The following is a 21455-nucleotide window of genomic DNA, read 5'->3' on the forward strand; positions in this document are numbered from 1 at the left end:
AAATTACTTTGGGTATGCAATTGTCAGGCATTTTATGCTAAATGTGGGGTATGCTTGGGGATATATAAAACGTTATACACTGTGTTATCTTAATTTTAAGGGTAAATAGGTTGTGCGGCTCCCTGAGCATTTTATTTTGTGGGACGGGGGAATTGCTGACCCCTGGGCTAAACTGACCCCCTCCACAGAGCTCCACAAAAGATTGCTACATTTGTTAGCTTACGTGTAGTTAGCTAATAAGGCACTGGTATCATAGAATAGAAATACTTTAATCATCCCGAGGGAAATTTGACACTACAAATCGGGATGATTAAAGTATTTCTATTCTATTCTATGATACCAGTGCCTTATTAGCTAACTACACGTAAGCTAACGAAAGCGATCTTTTTGTGAGACTAAACTTTGTTCTTGGTGTTGATGTTTGTTTTGTTTCATCAATGAATGACGCAGAATACACTGTGAAGGTATCTTCATTACAATTGTGTTGCTGTTGTTTTTTTTTCATCAATAAATGACACAGAATACACTGTGAAGGTATCTTCATAGCTAGCTTCAATACGTGTGCGTGTCGCGTTGAAGTTGACATCACGTCGCCCTCGTTATGACGACCAGCTACACTGACGGCGGGTACTACCTGCAGTGGAAAACTAACGAAGTACCAGGTACCAAAAGCGAGTAGAGTAGAGTAGAGTAGAGTCGAGTAGGTACTATGCAATGGAAAAGAGGCATAAGTGACCTGCTAGCATGATGCTCGACACCAATGGATTCCTCAGGTCGTCTAGTTTCAGAAGATACCAGTGTCTTCGCTCTAGTAGCTAAACTGAGCCACGCCACATCATGTTGGCATCTTATAGTATCTTTTAGTATCTTATAGTATCTTATAGTATCTTATAGTATCTTTTAGTATCTTATAGTATCTTATAGTATCTTATAGTATCTTATAGTATCTTTTAGTATCTCCTTCATTAGTGAATAACACAAAGTTGACACATGAACAACATTTAGCTTTTAAACATTTGATATTTATTTTTATTTAGTTTCTGACAGCGAGGACGGAGGCGGTCTCCGGACCTGACGAGCGACAGGTGTAGGTCTTTACTGCACACGTGCAGCAGAGGAGGAACCCGATCGAATGTCCCTCGCTGTGGTGCTCGGGTAGAGGCCACTGATTGGTTGAGTCACTCAGAGACGAGCTTGTCACATGGCAACAGCAGGGTGACGCCGTCGTTTTGGGCTGACTCGTTCTAAAAGAGAAAAGACAGAAACACACTGAGCTCAACTGATGTGTATGTTTATTGACCATAAGGTTAACCGTCTGTAGTGTGGTAGTAGGTTAACCCGTCTGTAGTGTGGTAGTGAAAGGGTTAACCTTCTGTAGTGTGGTAGTGAAAGGGTTAACCTTCTGTAGTGTGGTAGTGAAAGGTTAACCGTCTGTAGTGTGGTAGTGAAAGGGTTAACCTTCTGTAGGTGGTAGTGACAAGGTTAACCCTCTGTGGTGTGGTAGTGACAGGGTTAACCTTCTGTAGTGTGGCAGTGAAAAGGTTAACCTTCTGTAGTGTGGTAGTGAAAAGGTTAACCTTCTGTACTGTGGTAGTGAAAGGGTTAACCTTCTGTGTTGTGGTAGTGAAAGGTTAACCTTCTGTAGTGTGGTAGTGAAAGGGTTAACCTTATGTAGTGTGGTAGTGAAAAGGTTAACCTTATGTGGTGTGGTAGTGAAAAGGTTAACCTTCTGTGGTGTGGTAGTGACAGGGTTAACCTTCTGTGTTGTGGTAGTGAAAGGTTAACCTTCTGTAGTGTGGTAGTGAAAGGGTTAACCTTATGTAGTGTGGTAGTGAAAGGTTAACCTGCTGTGGTGTGGTAGTGAAAAGGTTAACCTTCTGTGGTGTGGTAGTGAAAGGTTAACCGTCTGTAGTGTGGTAGTGAAAGGTTAACCTTCTGTAGTGTGAGGTTAACCTTCTGTAGTGTGGTAGTGAAAGGTTAACCTTCTGTAGTGTGGTAGTGAAAGGGTTAACCTTCTGTAGTGTGGTAGTGAAAGGTTAACCGTCTGTAGTGTGGTAGTGAAAGGGTTAACCTTCTGTAGGTGGTAGTGACAAGGTTAACCCTCTGTGGTGTGGTAGTGACAAGGTTAACCCTCTGTGGTGTGGTAGTGACAGGGTTAACCTTCTGTAGTGTGGCAGTGAAAAGGTTAACCTTCTGTAGTGTGGTAGTGAAAAGGTTAACCTTCTGTACTGTGGTAGTGAAAGGGTTAACCTTCTGTGTTGTGGTAGTGAAAGGTTAACCTTCTGTAGTGTGGTAGTGAAAGGGTTAACCTTATGTAGTGTGGTAGTGAAAAGGTTAACCTTATGTGGTGTGGTAGTGAAAAGGTTAACCTTCTGTGGTGTGGTAGTGACAGGGTTAACCTTCTGTGTTGTGGTAGTGAAAGGTTAACCTTCTGTAGTGTGGTAGTGAAAGGGTTAACCTTATGTAGTGTGGTAGTGAAAGGTTAACCTTCTGTGGTGTGGTAGTGAAAAGGTTAACCTTCTGTGGTGTGGTAGTGAAAGGGTTAACCTTATGTAGTGTGGCAGTGACAGGGTTAACCTTCTGTAGTGTGGCAGTGAAAGGGTTAAAGACAGACAAACAAACAAATGAGCGTTAGAAACACAAACTCCTCGTGGAGGAAGAGAAACGTACCATGAAGTTGACGACATTGATGTGGTAGGAGATCCCCCCCTGGGCCTGACACTTGGCCACGTGGATCCTCTCCGGGTCTCCGGCGGTCAGCACCAGCTGGTCGGACTCCGCCTGGAGCACAAAGAGAAGCGGCACGTTCAAATGAATCCACTTACTTCACAACAGTGACGCCTCGATGTTCACACAGTATCCTCATGGACCTTCCTGCTAACGTGGCTCAGCGCAGACATCTCACTTTTAAATATTGAATGAAAAGTTTATTTTTGAACATGTATTCTTTACATTCCTCTAAATAAATCATAATATCAAGCTTTGTCAAACAGAATAATCAGAATGAAAAATAAATTATAAACAAAGAGTCAAGAGCAATGTAGTTAGTTGACATGTTCAAAAAAGGAGTAGAAGGAAGCTAAGCTTATTGATCCCTACCCCCTTACATTTACATGTTTTCCTCCATTAATTTGACATAACATAATTTAGTGTAATACATTATATAATATACATTTGACTATAGTACAAAAAATCCACATAATCCACATAAATGGCACAATCATACTCCCTTATTCAATAACAATGCACTCTTGATTGGAAAACGACCTATAAGATTCCCTATATTATATATGGGAAAAGCAAGGCATACACTCATTAGGGGATGTTTTTAACAAACAGGGTTTTTGTAGTTATGAAGAAATACGCAAAAAATGTAATCTCACCAAGTCCACACATCTTTTTTACTTACAGTTATTGTTATGTTTGAAGACTCAAGGTGTTCCATTAAAGAAACCAATTGAACACCACAGATACCACAAATTCTTCTATGAAAGAGAGACATCGAGATGTTTTGTTTCAGATTTTTACCATCAATTACTAACGGCCTCGTATGAAACCCTCCACCTAGACTCCGTCTGGAGGAGGGATATACCAGACCTGGAAAGTGATTTTGATTGGCAAGAAGCCTGGGCAAATGTTCGACTCACATCAAGGAACCCGGACCATCAACAAATCAATCTTAACTATATTCACAGGACATACTTGACTCCTATAAGACTGAAAAAAAATGGGTCTTATACAAGACTCCAAATGCTCCTTATGTACAAATGGGGACGAGGGGACATTTATGCACATGTACTGGGACTGCCCACCAGTTAAGATATTCTGGAAAGAGGTGACCCAGCAATTATCAAATCTCTTAACTTGGAATATACCTGTACACCCCTCTGTATTACTGCTGAATGATGTTTTTGAGTGTGCAGTACATCCACAGCTAAAGAGATTGGTTTTATCGGGTATCACAGTGGCTAAAAAGCTGATAGCATCACGATGGTTCCAACCGGAAAAAATGTGCCGAAAGGTCTGGATTATTACATATCTCGATGTGATCTATCAAGAAATATCTACAGCAAGAATTTTGGGTCTCAATGAATCCAAAATGACATTGTGGTTAGAAGTGGTGGAGAAAATAAAAGCTAGCATATAATGGTAATGTCTGGTTAGGAGCGAGGGAAAATGGATGGATTATCCAATGGGGGGTCCGGGAGGGGGGGGTACGAGCTAGAGCATATGTGTGTAGGTTTTTAGATAACAGGTATTAAGGGTATATCCTATATAAGACAATTAACTAAAATGTGATTTCATTGGATGTGCACTGTCAACTAATCAGTGGCGGAACTTTGGTCCCAGCGGTGGGGGGGACATATTAGGGGCGCCCCCCCTTCCCAATTTTTTTTCGTCTAATACCAGGTGTGCAATACGCATTTTCCCAGGCGGTGGCGCCTCTTGTAAGAAAAGGTCATCGTGGAGCCAGGGCTTGTCCAGCTGCACGTCCGCTAATTTAATATAATGATACTAGTCTATAGTCTATAGATACTAGTCTATGTCTATACTGAACACTGTGACCTCATTTTCTACTTCTAAATTACATGCTATACTATGTTATTTGATACTATCTTGTCTAGCACAGTCTCTGGAGCGTAACAGTAAGAAGCATTTTGTATGAAAGTATTCTGTACTTCTGTATGACAACTATTAAAGAAACTTGAAACTTGAAACTTGAACTAGTGAAATTTTTTTAACTCTGTCAAAATAAACGAGCTGCATAGGCATAATAAACTGTAAGCGACATATACATGTTTGCACTGTCTTTTTTCTATTATAAAGTGCCTCTCGAGACTCTGGTCCATAACACATAACAGATCAGTCATTTGATTGTAATGCAGGTGCTCGCATTATAAATCGAATGTATGCGAGACAAACAATGTAATCGTTTTGATGCATACATCTCTGCCCAGCCTACCCCACCTGTTGCTGTTGCGCTCCCGCACAGAGAACCATATCCCCGCACCAGAACGCTACGACGGGGACGTCTCTAAATGTCATGCCTTTATTTTTCAATATTCACTAGTATTCGGACAACAGCCGCACACTTAAAGTGATACATCTAAAATCGCTTACCTTACCTGTCGGGGGTCCAGGACTCCTGCGTTAGAATGGGCGACAGGCAGCTCAATTCGTTCCCTGCATACATCGCAAAAGGTATTCGAGTTCGACCACCCTCCCGGGGCTCGGATTATGATAGTTCTTGTAACTGCCTCCGTGTTCAAGTTTAAGTTAAGTATGATGTCATAGACTATCTTGTTCGCCATCCGCCAGGGAAACCGCAGATATATATTCCTTTACTGCGAATTGAGACGAGAGCGTCCCAAAAATGATTCCAGGCCGCTATTTCTTTACCAACGGATTTCCAATTCCAACTGGTTCATGCTACACGCTGCTTTAATAACACGAGACAGCGCCCCTATGTATGACTTTGAGGAACTGGCAACGAATTCCAAGAGTAGGGTAAATCTGCAGTGCCGGCACTGTGTAGTAGCGAGTCAGTGCTGGCCGCTAGGCTGCGCAGTTGCAGCGGTTTGGAAAACATGGGGGGGACAAATACTGCATTCTGAAATCATGCGGGGGACATTTTCCGGGGACCCCCCCGCAAGTTACGCCCCTGCAACTAATGCTTGTATATCTTATCGTGTGTTGTCATGTTTGTTTATGTTTGTTTAAAAAATAATAAAAAAATAAAATACAAAAAAAGTAATATGTTTATGTATTGTATCGGAAATGTAACATGTATACATATTACAAATAAATACATATATTACATGTTACATTTAATTTCTTTTTACTTTTTAAGTTTTTAGAAAATGTTTAGGTTCTCCTGCTGCGGATAGAACCATAACCTTGTTTGTTTTGGACTTTTGCAGATACAATATGTAAATTAATGACCTATGGATATAACGTACATCATTATACCTTAGTACTTTATTCATGTTTCCTGACCATGTTGCTCAGTGCTATAAACAAAGACCGAGGAGGGAGGTTTCTACTCACAGGCTCCTGATCTCGATGGATGGACAGCAGGTCTGACATCCTGTCATTGAATCCAGAAGCAAACTTCTCAGGGTCGATTGCCACAAAACACTGACCCTGTGTCGGGACAAGACATGTAGCTGTGAGTCCAGGAATAGACACCGTTGTGAAAGAGAAATGGACTGGGAACTCTTCTAGATGTGCACAGGCAGTGAGTTACTACTTCTGGCTACGCTCGCGTTCCAGAACTCTAATAGAAATATCAGTATTAGTAGTATGACTTTGCTTCAGAGCTACGCTCATTACAAAACTCTGAACCTGTGGATTAAAACATGTTTCTTACTGGATCCTGTGTCTGACGCTGCCTGGCTCGACACAGCCAGACCTCAGAGCACAGGTCTCGGTGAGTCAGCTATAATAATAATAATAATAATAATAATAATAATAATAATAATAATAATAATAATAATAATAATAATAATAATAATAATAATAAAAATAATAATAATAATAATAATAATAATAATAATAATAATAATAATACATTACACTATTGGCAAGTCTTTATTAACACATTGACGGCCACAGGGATTAGACGGGCCCCACTCTAGACGACCAGCATATGTAAACAGACTTGGGGCTGTTTGTAGAGCTAAATCTATACTTTATAGTATTGCTATCTGTCCATTCTCATTGTCAATTGAGACCATAAACCGTCCCTTCAAAATGGATTAAAGAAATAATTTTTTCATCAATACGTTCTCATTTTATAGCGCCGTGAATATAAGCGTTATACGGCATTTGGTCTAGTATATTTCCTGGAAGGCGAGATAAAGGGCTAATAGCTACTAACGTTATATCCAATGGCATTTCCGTTATACAAAAGCTACAGTTAAAACTCGAACTGCATATGATCGGTATGATCCTCAAGCATGTATGCATGAAAGGGGGGGGGGGACGGGACGTTGTTTCTGATTATTGATTACCAATAACCGTGTTCGTCTAAGTAGCCACATACGCTGGTCGGCTGGTTGAGTATCATAGCAAGCTCTGATCAGCATGTAATTTACGTGAAAAAGATCTTACCATGAGCCGGTTGGATCCCCCGAGCATTTCCCCGTTATCGATCGCCATCTGGTAGATCGATATGTCCATTGGCTGATGATAAATCCCCTTATTTCATAGTGAAATCCGCGATCCAAAACGTATTCCATGCAACAGACAATAGCTATCGCTTCAGGTGAGTCGAAAACTACATTAGAGATAAAAATAAAAAAACTTCGTCCGTGGTCGGGCGCCATTGTGTTAATAATAATAATAATAATAATAATAATAATAATAATAATAATAATAATAATAATAATAATAATAATAATAATAATAATAATAATAATAATAATAATAATAATAATAATAATAATAATAATAATAATAATAATAATAATAATAATAATAATAATAATAATAATAATAATAATAATAATAATAATAATAATAATAATAATAATAATAATAATAATAATAATAATAATAATAATAATAATAATAATAATAATAATAATAATAATAATAATAATAATAATAATAATAATAATAATAATAATAATAATAATAATAATAATAATAATAATAATAATAATAATAATAATACATTTTATTTGTAGTGCCCTCTACATTTCACAATGAAATACTACTTTATGTAAAAAGGAAAACCCCTGAAATATGCTGTTAATAATCGGAACCATGGCTTTAACCCTTTCCCCGCCAAAAACGCTGTACAACGGGTTTCAACTTCATGCGAATTCTGCCAATAACGGCGTACGACGTGATTCTGATTATAATTTCATATTTTTGCCATGGTATTCATATTTCACTCACGGAGCCTTGTCAGATGCTGCGGGACTCAGCACAACTCTGCAACGCTTCAATACTGCCACCTGGTGGCTGATCGGCGAGTTGCCAAACCGGAAATGCCCGTTGCAGCTCGGTCCGTCCCCTAATTCCGTCCGGCCACTCCTTTATCGTTGCGGGACTCAATACACACACCGTGGATATGGATCTTTGCCATAACTCAATAATCTACATGATTTGGGGCGTGTATTAGTAATATACAAACCGGAAATGGATCGCCTAGATCCCCACCACATAACTGAGTTTCAGCGTTTTTGTTTATCATTTTCGATACAAACTGCTCTGATCAATATATCACCCATACTACATAAATCATTTAACGTCGGTCACGTAATTATAAACGACCCCCCCCCCCTCCGTTCACCCGCGCATGATCAGTCATAACCCTTAGGACCATGTACAGTTGACATTTTTAATATAGCGTCAATCGGTATCAAACTGCATTTGATGATCTAATATAATGCATTTGTGCCTATATCTCACGTTCTGGGAAATACTGCAGAAAACGATAAAAACATATTTATACTCTAGACGGTATTTTCGTATGAATGTGTGAATGAAAAAGTTAAACGTTCCTACATCCTGAACGATAGATAATTGATGTTGAATGTGCCATAGTAATGTCAATTTAGCAATACAATTTAAAAAGTTATAGCCCTGCAAAGAAGGTGAACATCTCCATAGACTTACAGTACTGGCAGAGATCAAACAGCGATGGATATAAGCGTGGCAGAGAATGGGTTAAAGACGTACCAGGTCGGCCACGCGGTCAGTCAGCTTCCAGGTGCGGATGTGACTGCTGTACTGCGCCCCCGACAGGATGCCACAGAACACCTCCACCATCATGCCCAGACCGTAGCCTTTGTAACCACCTGAGAACCAGAGAGAGAGAGAGTTCAGAAATACATGGCTTAGAGAGAGATGCCTTATATATAAAGTGAGGTGGTTGATTCAAAACCACTCCAATTAATTACATAGTTAGATTTCTCTGGAACACAGACACGCTTAGCATGTTCTGGATCTAGACGTGACAGGACAGGTTATGTTTTAGACAGGTTATGTTTGCATCTAGACAGGACAGGTTATGTTTTAGACAGGTTATGTTTGCTTCTAGACGTGACAGGACAGGTTATGTTTTAGACAGGTTATGTTTGCATCTAGACAGGACAGGTTATGTTTTAGACAGGTTATGTTTGCTTCTAGACAGGACAGGTTATGTTTTAGACAGGTTATGTTTGCATCTAGACGTGACAGGACAGGTTATGTTTTAGACAGGTTATGTTTGCATCTAGACGTGACAGGACAGGTTATGTTTTAGACAGGTTATGTTTGCTTCTAGACGTGACAGGACAGGTTATGTTTTAGACAGGTTATGTTTGCTTCTAGACGTGACAGGACAGGTTATGTTTTAGACAGGTTATGTTTGCTTATAGACGTGACAGGACAGGTTATGTTTTAGACAGGTTATGTTTGCATCTAGACGTGACAGGACAGGTTATGTTTTAGACAGGTTATGTTTGCATCTAGACGTGACAGGACAGGTTATGTTTTAGACAGGTTAGGTTTGCATCTAGACGTGACAGGACAGGTTATGTTTTAGACAGGTTATGTTTTAGACAGGTTATGTTTGCATCTAGACGTGACAGGTTATGTTTTAGACAGGTTAGGTTTGCTTCTAGACGTGACAGGACAGGTTATGTTTTAGACAGGTTATGTTTGCATCTAGACGTGACAGGACAGGTTATGTTTTAGACAGGTTATGTTTGCATCTAGACGTGACAGGACAGGTTATGTTTTAGACAGGTTATGTTTTAGACAGGTTATGTTTGCTTCTAGACGTGACAGGACAGGTTATGTTTTAGACAGGTTATGTTTTAGACAGGTTATGTTTGCATCTAGACGTGACAGGACAGGTTATGTTTTAGACAGGTTAGGTTTGCATCTAGACGTGACAGGACAGGTTATGTTTTAGACAGGTTATGTTTGCATCTAGACGTGACAGGACAGGTTATGTTTTAGACAGGTTAGGTTTGCATCTAGACGTGACAGGACAGGTTATGTTTTAGACAGGTTATGTTTTAGACAGGTTATGTTTGCATCTAGACGTGACAGGTTATGTTTTAGACAGGTTATGTTTGCTTCTAGACGTGACAGGACAGGTTATGTTTTAGACAGGTTAGGTTTGCTTCTAGACGTGACAGGACAGGTTATGTTTTAGACAGGTTAGGTTTGCATCTAGACGTGACAGGACAGGTTATGTTTTAGACAGGTTATGTTTGCATCTAGACGTGACAGGACAGGTTATGTTTTAGACAGGTTATGTTTGCTTCTAGACGTGACAGGACAGGTTATGTTTTAGACAGGTTATGTTTGCATCTAGACGTGACAGGTTATGTTTTAGACAGGTTATGTTTGCTTCTAGACGTGACAGGTTATGTTTTAGACAGGTTATGTTTGCTTCTAGACGTGACAGGTTATGTTTTAGACAGGTTATGTTTGCATCTAGACGTGACAGGACAGGTTATGTTTTAGACAGGTTATGTTTGCATCTAGACGTGACAGGACAGGTTATGTTTTAGACAGGTTATGTTTGCATCTAGACGTGACAGGTTATGTTTTAGACAGGTTATGTTTGCATCTAGACGTGACAGGACAGGTTATGTTTTAGACAGGTTATGTTTGCATCTAGACGTGACAGGACAGGTTATGTTTTAGACAGGTTATGTTTTAGACAGGTTAGGTTTGCATCTAGACGTGGCAGGACAGGTTATGTTTTAGACAGGTTATGTTTTAGACAGGTTATGTTTGCATCTAGACGTGACAGGACAGGTTATGTTTTAGACAGGTTATGTTTGCATCTAGACGTGACAGGACAGGTTATGTTTTGACCTGTAGCTTCACTGCCACCGAGGGGCAGCAGGCCTCCTCCCTGGATGACCTTCTCGGGGTCGGAGGTCGGCTTGCCGCGGGCGTCGCAGCCCCAGCCCAGAGGGATGTTTTCCCCACGCCTCTCGTGGAGCTCCACCTTCCCCAGCGCCACGCCGGACGTGGCCATGTCCAGGACGAAGCTGTCTCCGGGGCCGGCAGGCGCCGCCACACACATGGGGTTGGTGCCCAGGGTGCACTAGAGGAGAGCGGGTTCAAACACACAGGGGGTTGGTGCCCAGGGTGCACTAGAGGAGAGCGGGTTCAAACACACAGGGGGTTGGTGCCCAGGGTGCACTAGAGGAGAGCGGGTTCAAACACACAGGGGGTTGGTGCCCAGGGTGCACTAGAGGAGAGCGGGTTCAAACACACAGGGGGTTGGTGCCCAGGGTGCACTAGAGGAGAGCGGGTTCAAACGGAGGGTTCAGTCGGTGGGTTAACCCTTCACTGCCACACTACAGTCGGTTAACCCTTTCACTACCACACTACATACAGTTAACCCTTTCACTACCACACAACAAAGGATTAACCCTTTCACTGTGACAATACAGAATGTTAACCTTTTCACTGTGACAATACAGAATGTTAACCCTTTCACTGCCACACAACAAAGGGTTAACCCTTTCACAACCACACTACATAAGGTTAACCCTTTCACAACCACACTACAGAAGGTTGGCACTTTCACTACCACACTACAGAGATGGTTAACCTTTCACTACCACACTACAGAAGGTTAACCCTTTCACTGCCACACTACAGAAGGTTAACCCTTTCACAACCACACTAGAGAAGGTTAACCCCTTCACTACCACACTACAGATGGTTAACCTTTCACTACCACACTACAGAAGGTTAGCCCTTTCACTACCACACTACAGAGACGGTTAACCCTTTCACTACCACACTACAGAGACGGTTAACCTTTCACTACCAAACTACAGAAGGTTAACCCCTTCACTACCACACTACAGAATGTTAACCCTTTCACAACCACACTACAGAAGCTTAACCTTTCACTACCACACTACAGAAGGTTAACCTTTTCACAACCACACTACAGAAGGTTAACTCTTTCACAACCACACTACAGAAGCTTAACCTTTCACTACCACACTACAGAAGGTTAACCTTTTCACAACCACACTACAGAAGGTTAACTCTTTCACAACCACACTACATAAGGTTAACCCTTTCACTGCCACACTACAGAAGGTTAACCCTTTCACAACCACACTACAGAAGGTTAATCTTTTCACAACCACACTACAGAAGGTTAACTCTTTCACAACCACACTACAGAAGGTTAACCCCTTCACTACCACACTACAGATGGTTAACCTTTCACTACCACACTACAGAAGGTTAGCCCTTTCACTACCACACTACAGAGACGGTTAACCCTTTCACAACCACACTACAGAATGTTAACCCTTTCACTACCAAACTACATAAGGTTAACCCTTTCACACCCACACTACAGAAGGTTAACCCTTTCACTACCACACTACAGAAGGTTTTAGGAGTGGGTTTTTACAAGTAAAAGCATTTTGACAACATCCCTGTCCGGGTCATGTGGTACAAGTCAAAGTAGACGGATGACAAAAAGGAAGATGTCTCTCACCTCTTTCCCACGTGTGGGAACCACCAGCGGGGACGTATTGCAGTAGGACATACCCTGTGGACGTCAGTGGGTTAGGAGGTGGAGACAATCAGTGATGGCAGACAGAGAGGAACGGTCAGTTGTTTTAGAGAGAGGTTCAATACACTAGCAGGTCAGTTGTTTTAGAGAGAGGTTCAATACACTAGCAGGTCAGTCGTTTTAGAGAGAGGTTCAATACACTAGCAGGTCAGTTGTTTTAGAGAGAGGTTCAATACACTAGCAGGTCAGTTGTTTTAGAGAGAGGTTCAATACACTAGCAGGTCAGTTGTTTTAGAGAGAGGTTCAATACACTAGCAGGTCAGTTGTTTTAGAGAGAGGTTCAATACACTAGCAGGTCAGTTGTTTTAGAGAGAATATAGTTTCAAAAAGAATATATCACTTTCGGTTATAAGGGTTTTTATTAGAGCTGGGCCGTTAACGGCGTTAACGTGCTGCGTTAACGCTATACTAATATCGCGCGATAATATAATTAACGTATTAATCTAAAAAAAAAAAAAAAAAAAAAATGTTTTACCTTTATTTACCCAGGGTAGGTTCGCTGAGCACAGATGCTCTTTTTCAGGAACGCCCTGCTTCACATTCACACAGTTCCATTCACACCTGGGAGCTGCCCAGTACAACCACAGTTGACACCATTGGCCACTGAGCAACTCCACTGGAGCAGTTGATTCAAGCCATGTCACATAGTTCAAGTTTGAAATTATTCTTTCTGTTTTGCTCCTGAGAGTGTGCTAGATACTGTACTGTACTGGTAATATTATTTATTTGTGTTAACTTCTGAATAAAACAACTTATTAAACACAAGTACATCTTATTGAACATTATTTTGATATTTCATTACCAATTATCATAGCAAAACAGCTTTTTCAAACAGTCTGTAATGCATTTTGGAAACGGGAGATGGGCTCATGGTGTAATGGGCCACCTGGCCTGAGAAACATAAGGAGGAAAGAAAAAGTAAGGACTTACTTCTGGTCATTATTTGGGTAGAACACACATATTTTTAATGCCTTCGGCAGGTTTTTTTTTTTTTTTTTTTTTTTACCATTTTAATCTAGATTAATCTAGATTAAATCCAGGATTGCAGATAGATTAATCTAGATAAAAAAAATTAATCTATGCCCACCTCTAGTTTTTATATTAACACATTGATTTTAAAGATTCATTTGAAAACCTTAACGTTTAAAAAAAAATTACGCACTTTAATCACATAACCCCTTTTGACGCCGACTGTGGGGAGTGTGTTTACCTTCCTGGTGGTGACGGTGGAGGTAACCGTATAATAACCCAGATTATAACTGAAATGATAACTATGACAGCAGCCACCATTGCAATCTTGTGTAATACACTCAAGTCACCAACGGAGGGAGAACTTTACATGGCTGAAATGAGACCAGTGAATTGGTCGGATCTCATTAGAGTTGGTTGGATCTCATTGCAGTAAACATAATGCATTTAAAGTGTTAGTATTAGCATCGCTACAAGATGTATGAAAGAAACTATATCCGATTTCAGTTTGAAAGATCATTTAAAACATTAAAAGATATACTTATAAACACGCTTGAGTTACTGTATCTGTGTCTGTGATCATTGAACAGATACATGTGTACTGTACTCACAATCATGTTCTCCTTCAGTGCCTGCATGGCGTAGTATCCAGCGATGCCAAAGTGGTTGGAACCTAAAACAGATAAATCCATAGAGCTCAGAGAAAACTGTGTAAAAACCTGAATCCGAATATGAGTAATTGTTCTTTGTTACAATACTTAAGTACTGCTTTTGGGGATTTGTACATATTTACTCTAGTATTATGAGGTTTGTATACTTTAACTTTTACTCAATTAAAAAAAAACATACATTTTAAATGCAGACCTACAAAGTACAAAGTACAAATCTTGCAGGTCCAACCATTTTAATTAGTATATTTGTTTCTCTGGCCAAACGTTATTAACGTTTTTAATCCTGTTATTATGAACCGCCAATCAAATCCCCATCAATGGAAAATGAACCCGCCCATACCCATGCTGATTGGTCCTTGTGCAGTTTTGAGTAAATACAGCTACTGCTGAAGTTAACGGGGAACGTTCTGCTCTTGTGAGCAGTTGTGAGCAATTATTTGTATGTGTATTTTTCCATGGCAGTGTTTCCTAAACCTGTCTTCTTCCTAAACCTGTCTTCTTCCTAAACCTGTCTTCTTCCTAAACCTTGCCTAAACACCAGCTGATGATTTCACTAATTGGCTCACCTGGTGCAATGTGTAGTTAAAATGAAAACTTGGCCCACGATGGAATGAGTTTGAGACCCCTGGGCCCTCATTCATCAACGTGGACGTAGAATATGTTCTATTTCCACACGTAAGCACAGAATGTAGAATCAGTGCACGCACAGAAAAATCGGGATTCATCAACCGTGCGTACACAGGTCCTATGCTCCTCCGTGTTGATGAATACCACTTTGTTCTACCGTCAATGCTCGTGCATGATTATCCATATATGGTCATGAAAGTGAGGAAACACCCCCCATGGGATGTGAAATAATGGACTGACCCGAGCGGAACTCTGAGAAACTTCACGGAGATTGTTCACTGCTGTCGAACCAAGAAGACACAACGCGTGTTATGGGATAAATAAAAGGCGGACTTGTAAACGGTGATGTCAGATATCAACGGCTCCCTAAGACCATTGCTGCAATTCTGCCTGGACAGCTCAAAATACTAATAAAGACCGTTCGTTGACCACTGTTTGGCGTTGGTTGTGTGTCATTATAACCGTGCTGTAATATGAATGCCTTTATTAGTTGTGTTCGATTGGCTATATGATTTTTAGAGGCATCTATTTTGTTGTCGGTATTACCGACAACAAAATAGATGCCTCTAAAAATCATATACTATTAGGTAGCCTATATGAATTACATATAATAGCAGCCATAGCCTACATTATGCAACAGTAACTTGCGCATACCAGTGTATGCGACGGACCAGTGTATACCTTATATCATATCATATTCATATAATAGTTTACTCTATCAGCATACCAGCATGTAATATGTTCTTTGTTAGAACTCAACTCGTTATTATTTTGCACATAGATTGCAGAAATACGGGAACGTTTTGATTTACATTAAAAGGCTTTGACATTGTAAAACTAAATACGTGGAATTCTGTAAGCATAATACAAGTCATATCACCCACACGATATGCTCTGTGTCCAGAGCATGTATGCTTTTCATTCATTTAAGACACATTATTGCAAGGGTTTTGTAATACACATACACCCTGGTGTCATTGCAATGCGTTTTTTATTCTTTCTTATACAGTAAAAAGGGGGAAGAACACTATATCGTGGGTGTTCATATGACTTGTATTCTGCTTACAGCTTCGAAATTCCACTTGTTTCGTTTAACGTAAAGCTTTTTAAATATAATCAAAACGTTCCCGTGTTTCTGCGGTCTGTGCGCAAAATAATAACGAGTTGAGCTACGCGGAGTTAATTCCGATAACGCTATATAAACCATGCTGCATTCATTCTGAGAGAAAGATCTATTATTCCAAATGCTATTTATAGGGTTTTGACCATAATTACACTACTGTTGCTATTTTACAATGAACTATAATGAATTACGGTTCATACAGAACATGCCAGTGTTGAAACTAATGCACAGAAGCTCATTTCCTTGTTGTAATAATATATTCTACCACTGGGCGTCAGCTAAGTGTGCTCCGAGCTGTGCGTAAATATAAGCACTAAGTCAAGTTCAAGTTGAAATTGATGAATCCCACTCTTTGCTTAGAAATGATCGTACGCACAGGTTAAGCACATATCTGTGCGTAAGACACGTTGATGAATGAGGGCCCAGGTCTATCCTTTGCAATAAAAAAAAGTTTTTGGTTTTACTTAAGTACATTTAAAAGTAGAAACTTTTTTACTTTTACTCAAGTGTGTTTTAGACAGATACTCTGACTTTTACTTGAGTACGATTTTGAGACGGTACCCATATCAGAAAGTCCTTCATTCCAACAGCCATCAGACTATACAATGCATCACTGTGCCTCACTGCATCACTGAGCACAGAGTGACAGTTACCATCTTCCTGGACTTAGTTTGAAACAGCACTGTGCAATATTACACCTACTGTAGACTCCAGTATATTTTTACTGTATTTATTTACTGCATATTTTATTCCATTTTTATTCTATTTTACTCTACTCTTATCTTAGGCAACTTGATTTGATTTGTTTTATTATTCTTATTCGTGACCTGTTCTGTCTAAATGTTTAAATGTTTAAATGTTGAGCGATTTGCAGTGTCAAATTTCCCACGGGATAATAAAAGTATTTCTATTCTATAACTATTCTATCACTGAAGTATACTTTCTGGGTACTCTTTACACTCCTGGGTAATATTTACTATGTTTACTTGCTAACGGGCCTCTTCTCCGTGGAGAGTCCATCGTCACCTCGTGTTCCTGCAGCAGGGCACTCACCGTGCGCCACCACCCAGCCGATGCCCACATCCTTGGCCTTCCTGATGGCCAGGTCCATGCAGAAGTTGCCCACCACGGGTCCCAGGAGGTTCTGGCCGTCCACCAGCGCCGTGGCAACCGTCTCCTTCTCGATGATCGGCTCGCCCTCCTTGGCACAGATGCCTGTCCTGATGTCCTTCACGTACATGTCTGAATGTCACATGACAGGAACATTAAAACAAGCTTGATGTCACATGACGGGAACATTAAAACAAGCTTGATGTCACATGACGGGAACATTAAAACAACCAATATATAAAACATTTCAAAACGTTTATTTTTATTTTTTATTTGTATAAATATCCTCAAACTAAATCCCCAATTTGAATAAAGTGATTAATCTGATTAAATGAGTCTTTTCTTTTGATTAAATCAACTTTCTTTAATGAATATAACTCATCAGTTTTAATACTATAATATTAGTGTAGCCTAATCTTTATCTGCAGCTGTGAAGAAAAATCCCATTGGTTTAAACGGAATGAATAGACAAAAAAAAAACGATAGGCCTATAATAAAAAAAAAGAATTCGAATGCCAACGTAACAAACGAAGGTCCGAACGTTCGAATGTTCGGGCTCAGCCCTATAGGTCTCTTACCCATCCTGTTGAGTCCATGGCTGTAGTGCCCCCTGCGGTCTCCCTCCACCAGGACCTGGGCCAGGCAGCGGGCGTGGTGAGGTTTGGTGCCGACCGCCGTCATGCACCTCTCGATGAAGGCCTCCACCTCCTCCTGCGCGATCAGACACCTGCACCAGAGAAGAAGAAAACCACCACCATGGAACCGTTACCAAACCAGATAGTCACCCAAGGCTCCCCTTCAAAATACAAACAGATCAATTTGGGGGGGGGGGGGGGGGGGGGGGGTTATCTGGTATTAATCATTCTGTGTACTCTGTTTACTCACACCTGCTGCAACTGTCACCCAGCCTGTAGGTCTGTTCTGCTTCCTGTATTACATACCTTTTCATTTAAAGAAAATCCTTGCTGCAAACTGGACCACGTTGTAGCCACTGATTAAAGGCCACAGGCGACAGCGCTAACCAGTCAGCTAAACTAAGGGTCCGACCCATTAGCCAGGGGCTAGCCAGTCTAGGCATCCATGGTCGTTACACCCCCCCCTCCTTCAGGAAGCGTGTTGTCCTCATGCTTCAGCCTATCAGCTCGCTCACGTCTCTGGGCTATCGATGGCCACACGCTTCATGGTACTGTAGGTTGAGCTTGTGTTGAGGAATGAAGTGAAACATGTTGTATTGGTTTGTGGCGAATCTGCCGCGGCCTTCCAGTCGGTCCAGGTTCAAGTTCAACCTCAATCAGATCAGATCCCAACTGACATGGTGACTTAAGTTACCAAACAGGAAGTTTAACATTGTCAAAAGCCCTCCAGAGACTGTGATTTGCATTCATATCCACACTTATAACTGTCAAATACCAGCGTTCAGTTATATCCCCACTTATAACTGTCAACCAGTGATAATTTTAGACAATTTATACCCCTAACTTTAACACCTAGACACCCTAACACTAACACCTAGACACCTTAACACCTAGACACCTTAACACCTAGACACCTTAACAACTAGACACCTTAACACCTAGACACCTTAACAACTAGACACCTTAACACCTAGACACCTTAACACCTAGACACCCTAACACCTAGACACCTTAACACCTAGACACCTTAACAACTAGACACCTTAACACCTAGACACCTTAACAACTAGACACCTTAACACCTAGACACCTTAACACCTAGACACCCTAACACCTAGACACCTTAACACCTAGACACCTTAACACCTAGACACCTAGACACCTTAACACCTAGACACCTAGACACATTAACACCTAGACACCTTAACACCTAGACACCCTAACACCTAGACACCTAGACACCTAGACACCTTAACACCTAGACACCTTAACACCTAGACACCTTAACACCTAGACACCTTAACACCTAGACACCTAGACACCTTAACACCTAGACACCTTAACACCTAGACACCCTAACACCTAGACACCTTAACACCTAGACACCTTAACACCTAGACACCTTAACACCTAGACACCTTAACACCTAGACACCTTAACACCTAGACACCTAGACACCTAGACACCCTAACACCTAGACACCTTAACACCTAGACACCTTAACAACTAGACACCTTAACACCTAGACACCTTAACACCTAGACACCTTAACACCTAGACACCTTAACACCTAGACACCTTAACAACTAGACACCTTAACACCTAGACACCTTAACACCTAGACACCGTAACACCTAGACACCTTAACACCTAGACACCTTAACACCTAGACACCTTAACACCTAGACACCTTAACAACTAGACACCTTAACACCTAGACACCTTAACACCTAGACACCTTAACAACTAGACACCTTAACACCTAGACACCTTAACAACTAGACACCTTAACACCTAGACACCTTAACAACTAGACACCTTAACACCTAGACACCTTAACAACTAGACACCTTAACACCTAGACACCTTAACAACTAGACACCTTAACACCTAGACACCTTAACAACTAGACACCTTAACACCTAGACACCTTAACACCTAGACACCTTAACAACTAGACACCCTAACACCTAGACACCTTAACACCTAGACACCTTAACACCTAGACACCTTAACAACTAGACACCTTAACACCTAGATACCTTAACACCTAGACACCTTAACACCTAGACACCTTAACACCTAGACACCTTAACAACTAGACACCTTAACACCTAGACACCTTAACACCTAGACACCTTAACACCTAGACACCCTAACACCTAGACACCTTAACACCTAGACACCTTAACACCTAGACACCCTAACACCTAGACACCTTAACACCTAGACACCCTAACACCTAGACACCTTAACACCTAGACACCTTAACACCTAGACACCTTAACACCTAGACACCTTAACACCTAGACACCTTAACACCTAGACACCCTAACACCTAGACACCTTAACACCTAGACACCCTAACACCTAGACACCTTAACACCTAGACACCCTAACACCTAGACTATCCATTCTCTGTTCCAAACTCCTAGAATACCCACTGCTCCAAACATCCTGGTCGGCAAGCAGTAGCTGACGGCAGGCTGATCAAATAACAGGGGATTAGCATTCAATTACGAGCGTGGCTGATGAGTTGTTATCACGGTTGCATTGACACGCATGACAACAAGCTACTATGACTGAAAGAGCAGAGAGTGTCTAGAAAACTCAACTAAACTGAAAGAGCCGAGAGTGTCTAGAAAACTCAACTAAATCCTCAATGAGTGTAATGGACTAATGAACTGATTCAATTACAAACTTTGTTTGAAGTGCCTACATAACAAACTCAGTCTAGAAATGTACATAAAATAGCTATGTGCCCCTGTGTGGTCTCTCTCTGGCTGTGAGTGATGTGCCAACAGCCGTCTGTTAGTAGGCGGGGCTGCAGTGGTGTGGTCTCTCTCACCTGCTCATGCTCATCGTGCTGCTTGGCTCCTCGACGCTGACAGTCTGATTCTCAGTCTGTTCTCCAGGTGATTCCTACCACTCACACCTCAGACTATTTATACTCCAGGTTGGTGATCAGGCATCCAGTCAGCTCCTGGAGGGCGTGTTGAAACCCTGCGCACGCCAAGGCAAATCCGGAATGACGAGTTGACGAGGCCTCGGGCTTTAGGCAAACGCTGCTTCCATGTTGATCTATACTGTACATTATGCACAGTGTTGGGGTAACTCTGCAACGTAGAGGTTCCCAAGCTACCAATTTACTTCACACCACAGCAAAACTACCCTCAAGAGAGACATGGTTTGTTTAACTAAAGCTACTTGGAGCAAGTAATTCAAACTACATTGTTAAAATAAATGGTGTAATAACGATTTAGTCGTTTTCGTTTCATTTCCAACCTTTATTTAAACTTGAAGGGCAACTGAGGTTTGCCTCATTTAGAATCCAAGTGTACCTATAGAAATAAGCATGAAAGCGTATAGAATCACACAGCATATACCATCATAACAATAAGACAACAAGGCGAGGCAAAAAGCAAGGATAGCAAATCAATTAAAACACGTACAACTTGATGGACAAAGGTTGGAGATCAAGGTTTTAAACTCTGCAACAACAGAGGGGATAATCTCAAGCTGTAAGGACTGTTGGAGTTCATCCCATGACATAAAGGGGCATCATAGCAACATGCTGACTTATCCCGTTCCAATAATTAACTGTGTCAAAGTGACAAAAAAGTTATCAGTAGATTCATACATACAGGCAACCAATAAGAATAAACAATGGAAATCAGCTAAGACAAGTCGACACACAGGCCACGATACCTTTTAGAAAATACCACGATACCTTTTAGAAAATACCACGATACTTT

At 40.9% G+C, this 21455-nt stretch overlaps 1 protein-coding gene across 1 annotated transcript; it reads right to left on the bottom strand.

The window, feature by feature from the left end:
• Positions 1-1000: 1000 nt before the first annotated feature.
• Positions 1001-20679, bottom strand: LOC311230349 (putative oxidoreductase YjmC). Its single transcript, XM_084316608.1, has 10 exons — positions 20549-20679; positions 17644-17792; positions 17009-17197; positions 14146-14207; positions 12488-12541; positions 10828-11062; positions 8692-8810; positions 6049-6144; positions 2671-2781; positions 1001-1244 (listed from the first exon to the last, which is right to left on the bottom strand). The coding sequence occupies exons 1-10, from the start codon at positions 20560-20562 to the stop codon at positions 1179-1181; spliced, it is 1095 nt and encodes a 364-aa protein (XP_084172734.1). The 5' UTR covers positions 20563-20679; the 3' UTR covers positions 1001-1178.
• Between the last annotated feature and the right edge of the window lie 776 nt (positions 20680-21455).

Source organism: Notolepis coatsorum (genome assembly GCF_963971535.1).
Source record: "Notolepis coatsorum genome assembly, chromosome: 6".
Classification (NCBI taxonomy): Eukaryota; Metazoa; Chordata; class Actinopteri; order Aulopiformes; family Paralepididae; genus Notolepis; species Notolepis coatsorum.

What these genes read in the sequence shown, in the direction of transcription:
- LOC311230349 (XM_084316608.1), bottom strand. An exon ending in CCATGGACTCAACAGGATGG is followed by an intron (nt 17,198 to 17,643) that starts GTAAGAGACCTA and finishes TGTGACATTCAG; the next exon opens with ACATGTACGTGAAGGACATC. An exon ending in CGGTGGCAGTGAAGCTACAG is followed by an intron (nt 8,811 to 10,827) that starts GTCAAAACATAA and finishes TCTGGTTCTCAG; the next exon opens with GTGGTTACAAAGGCTACGGT.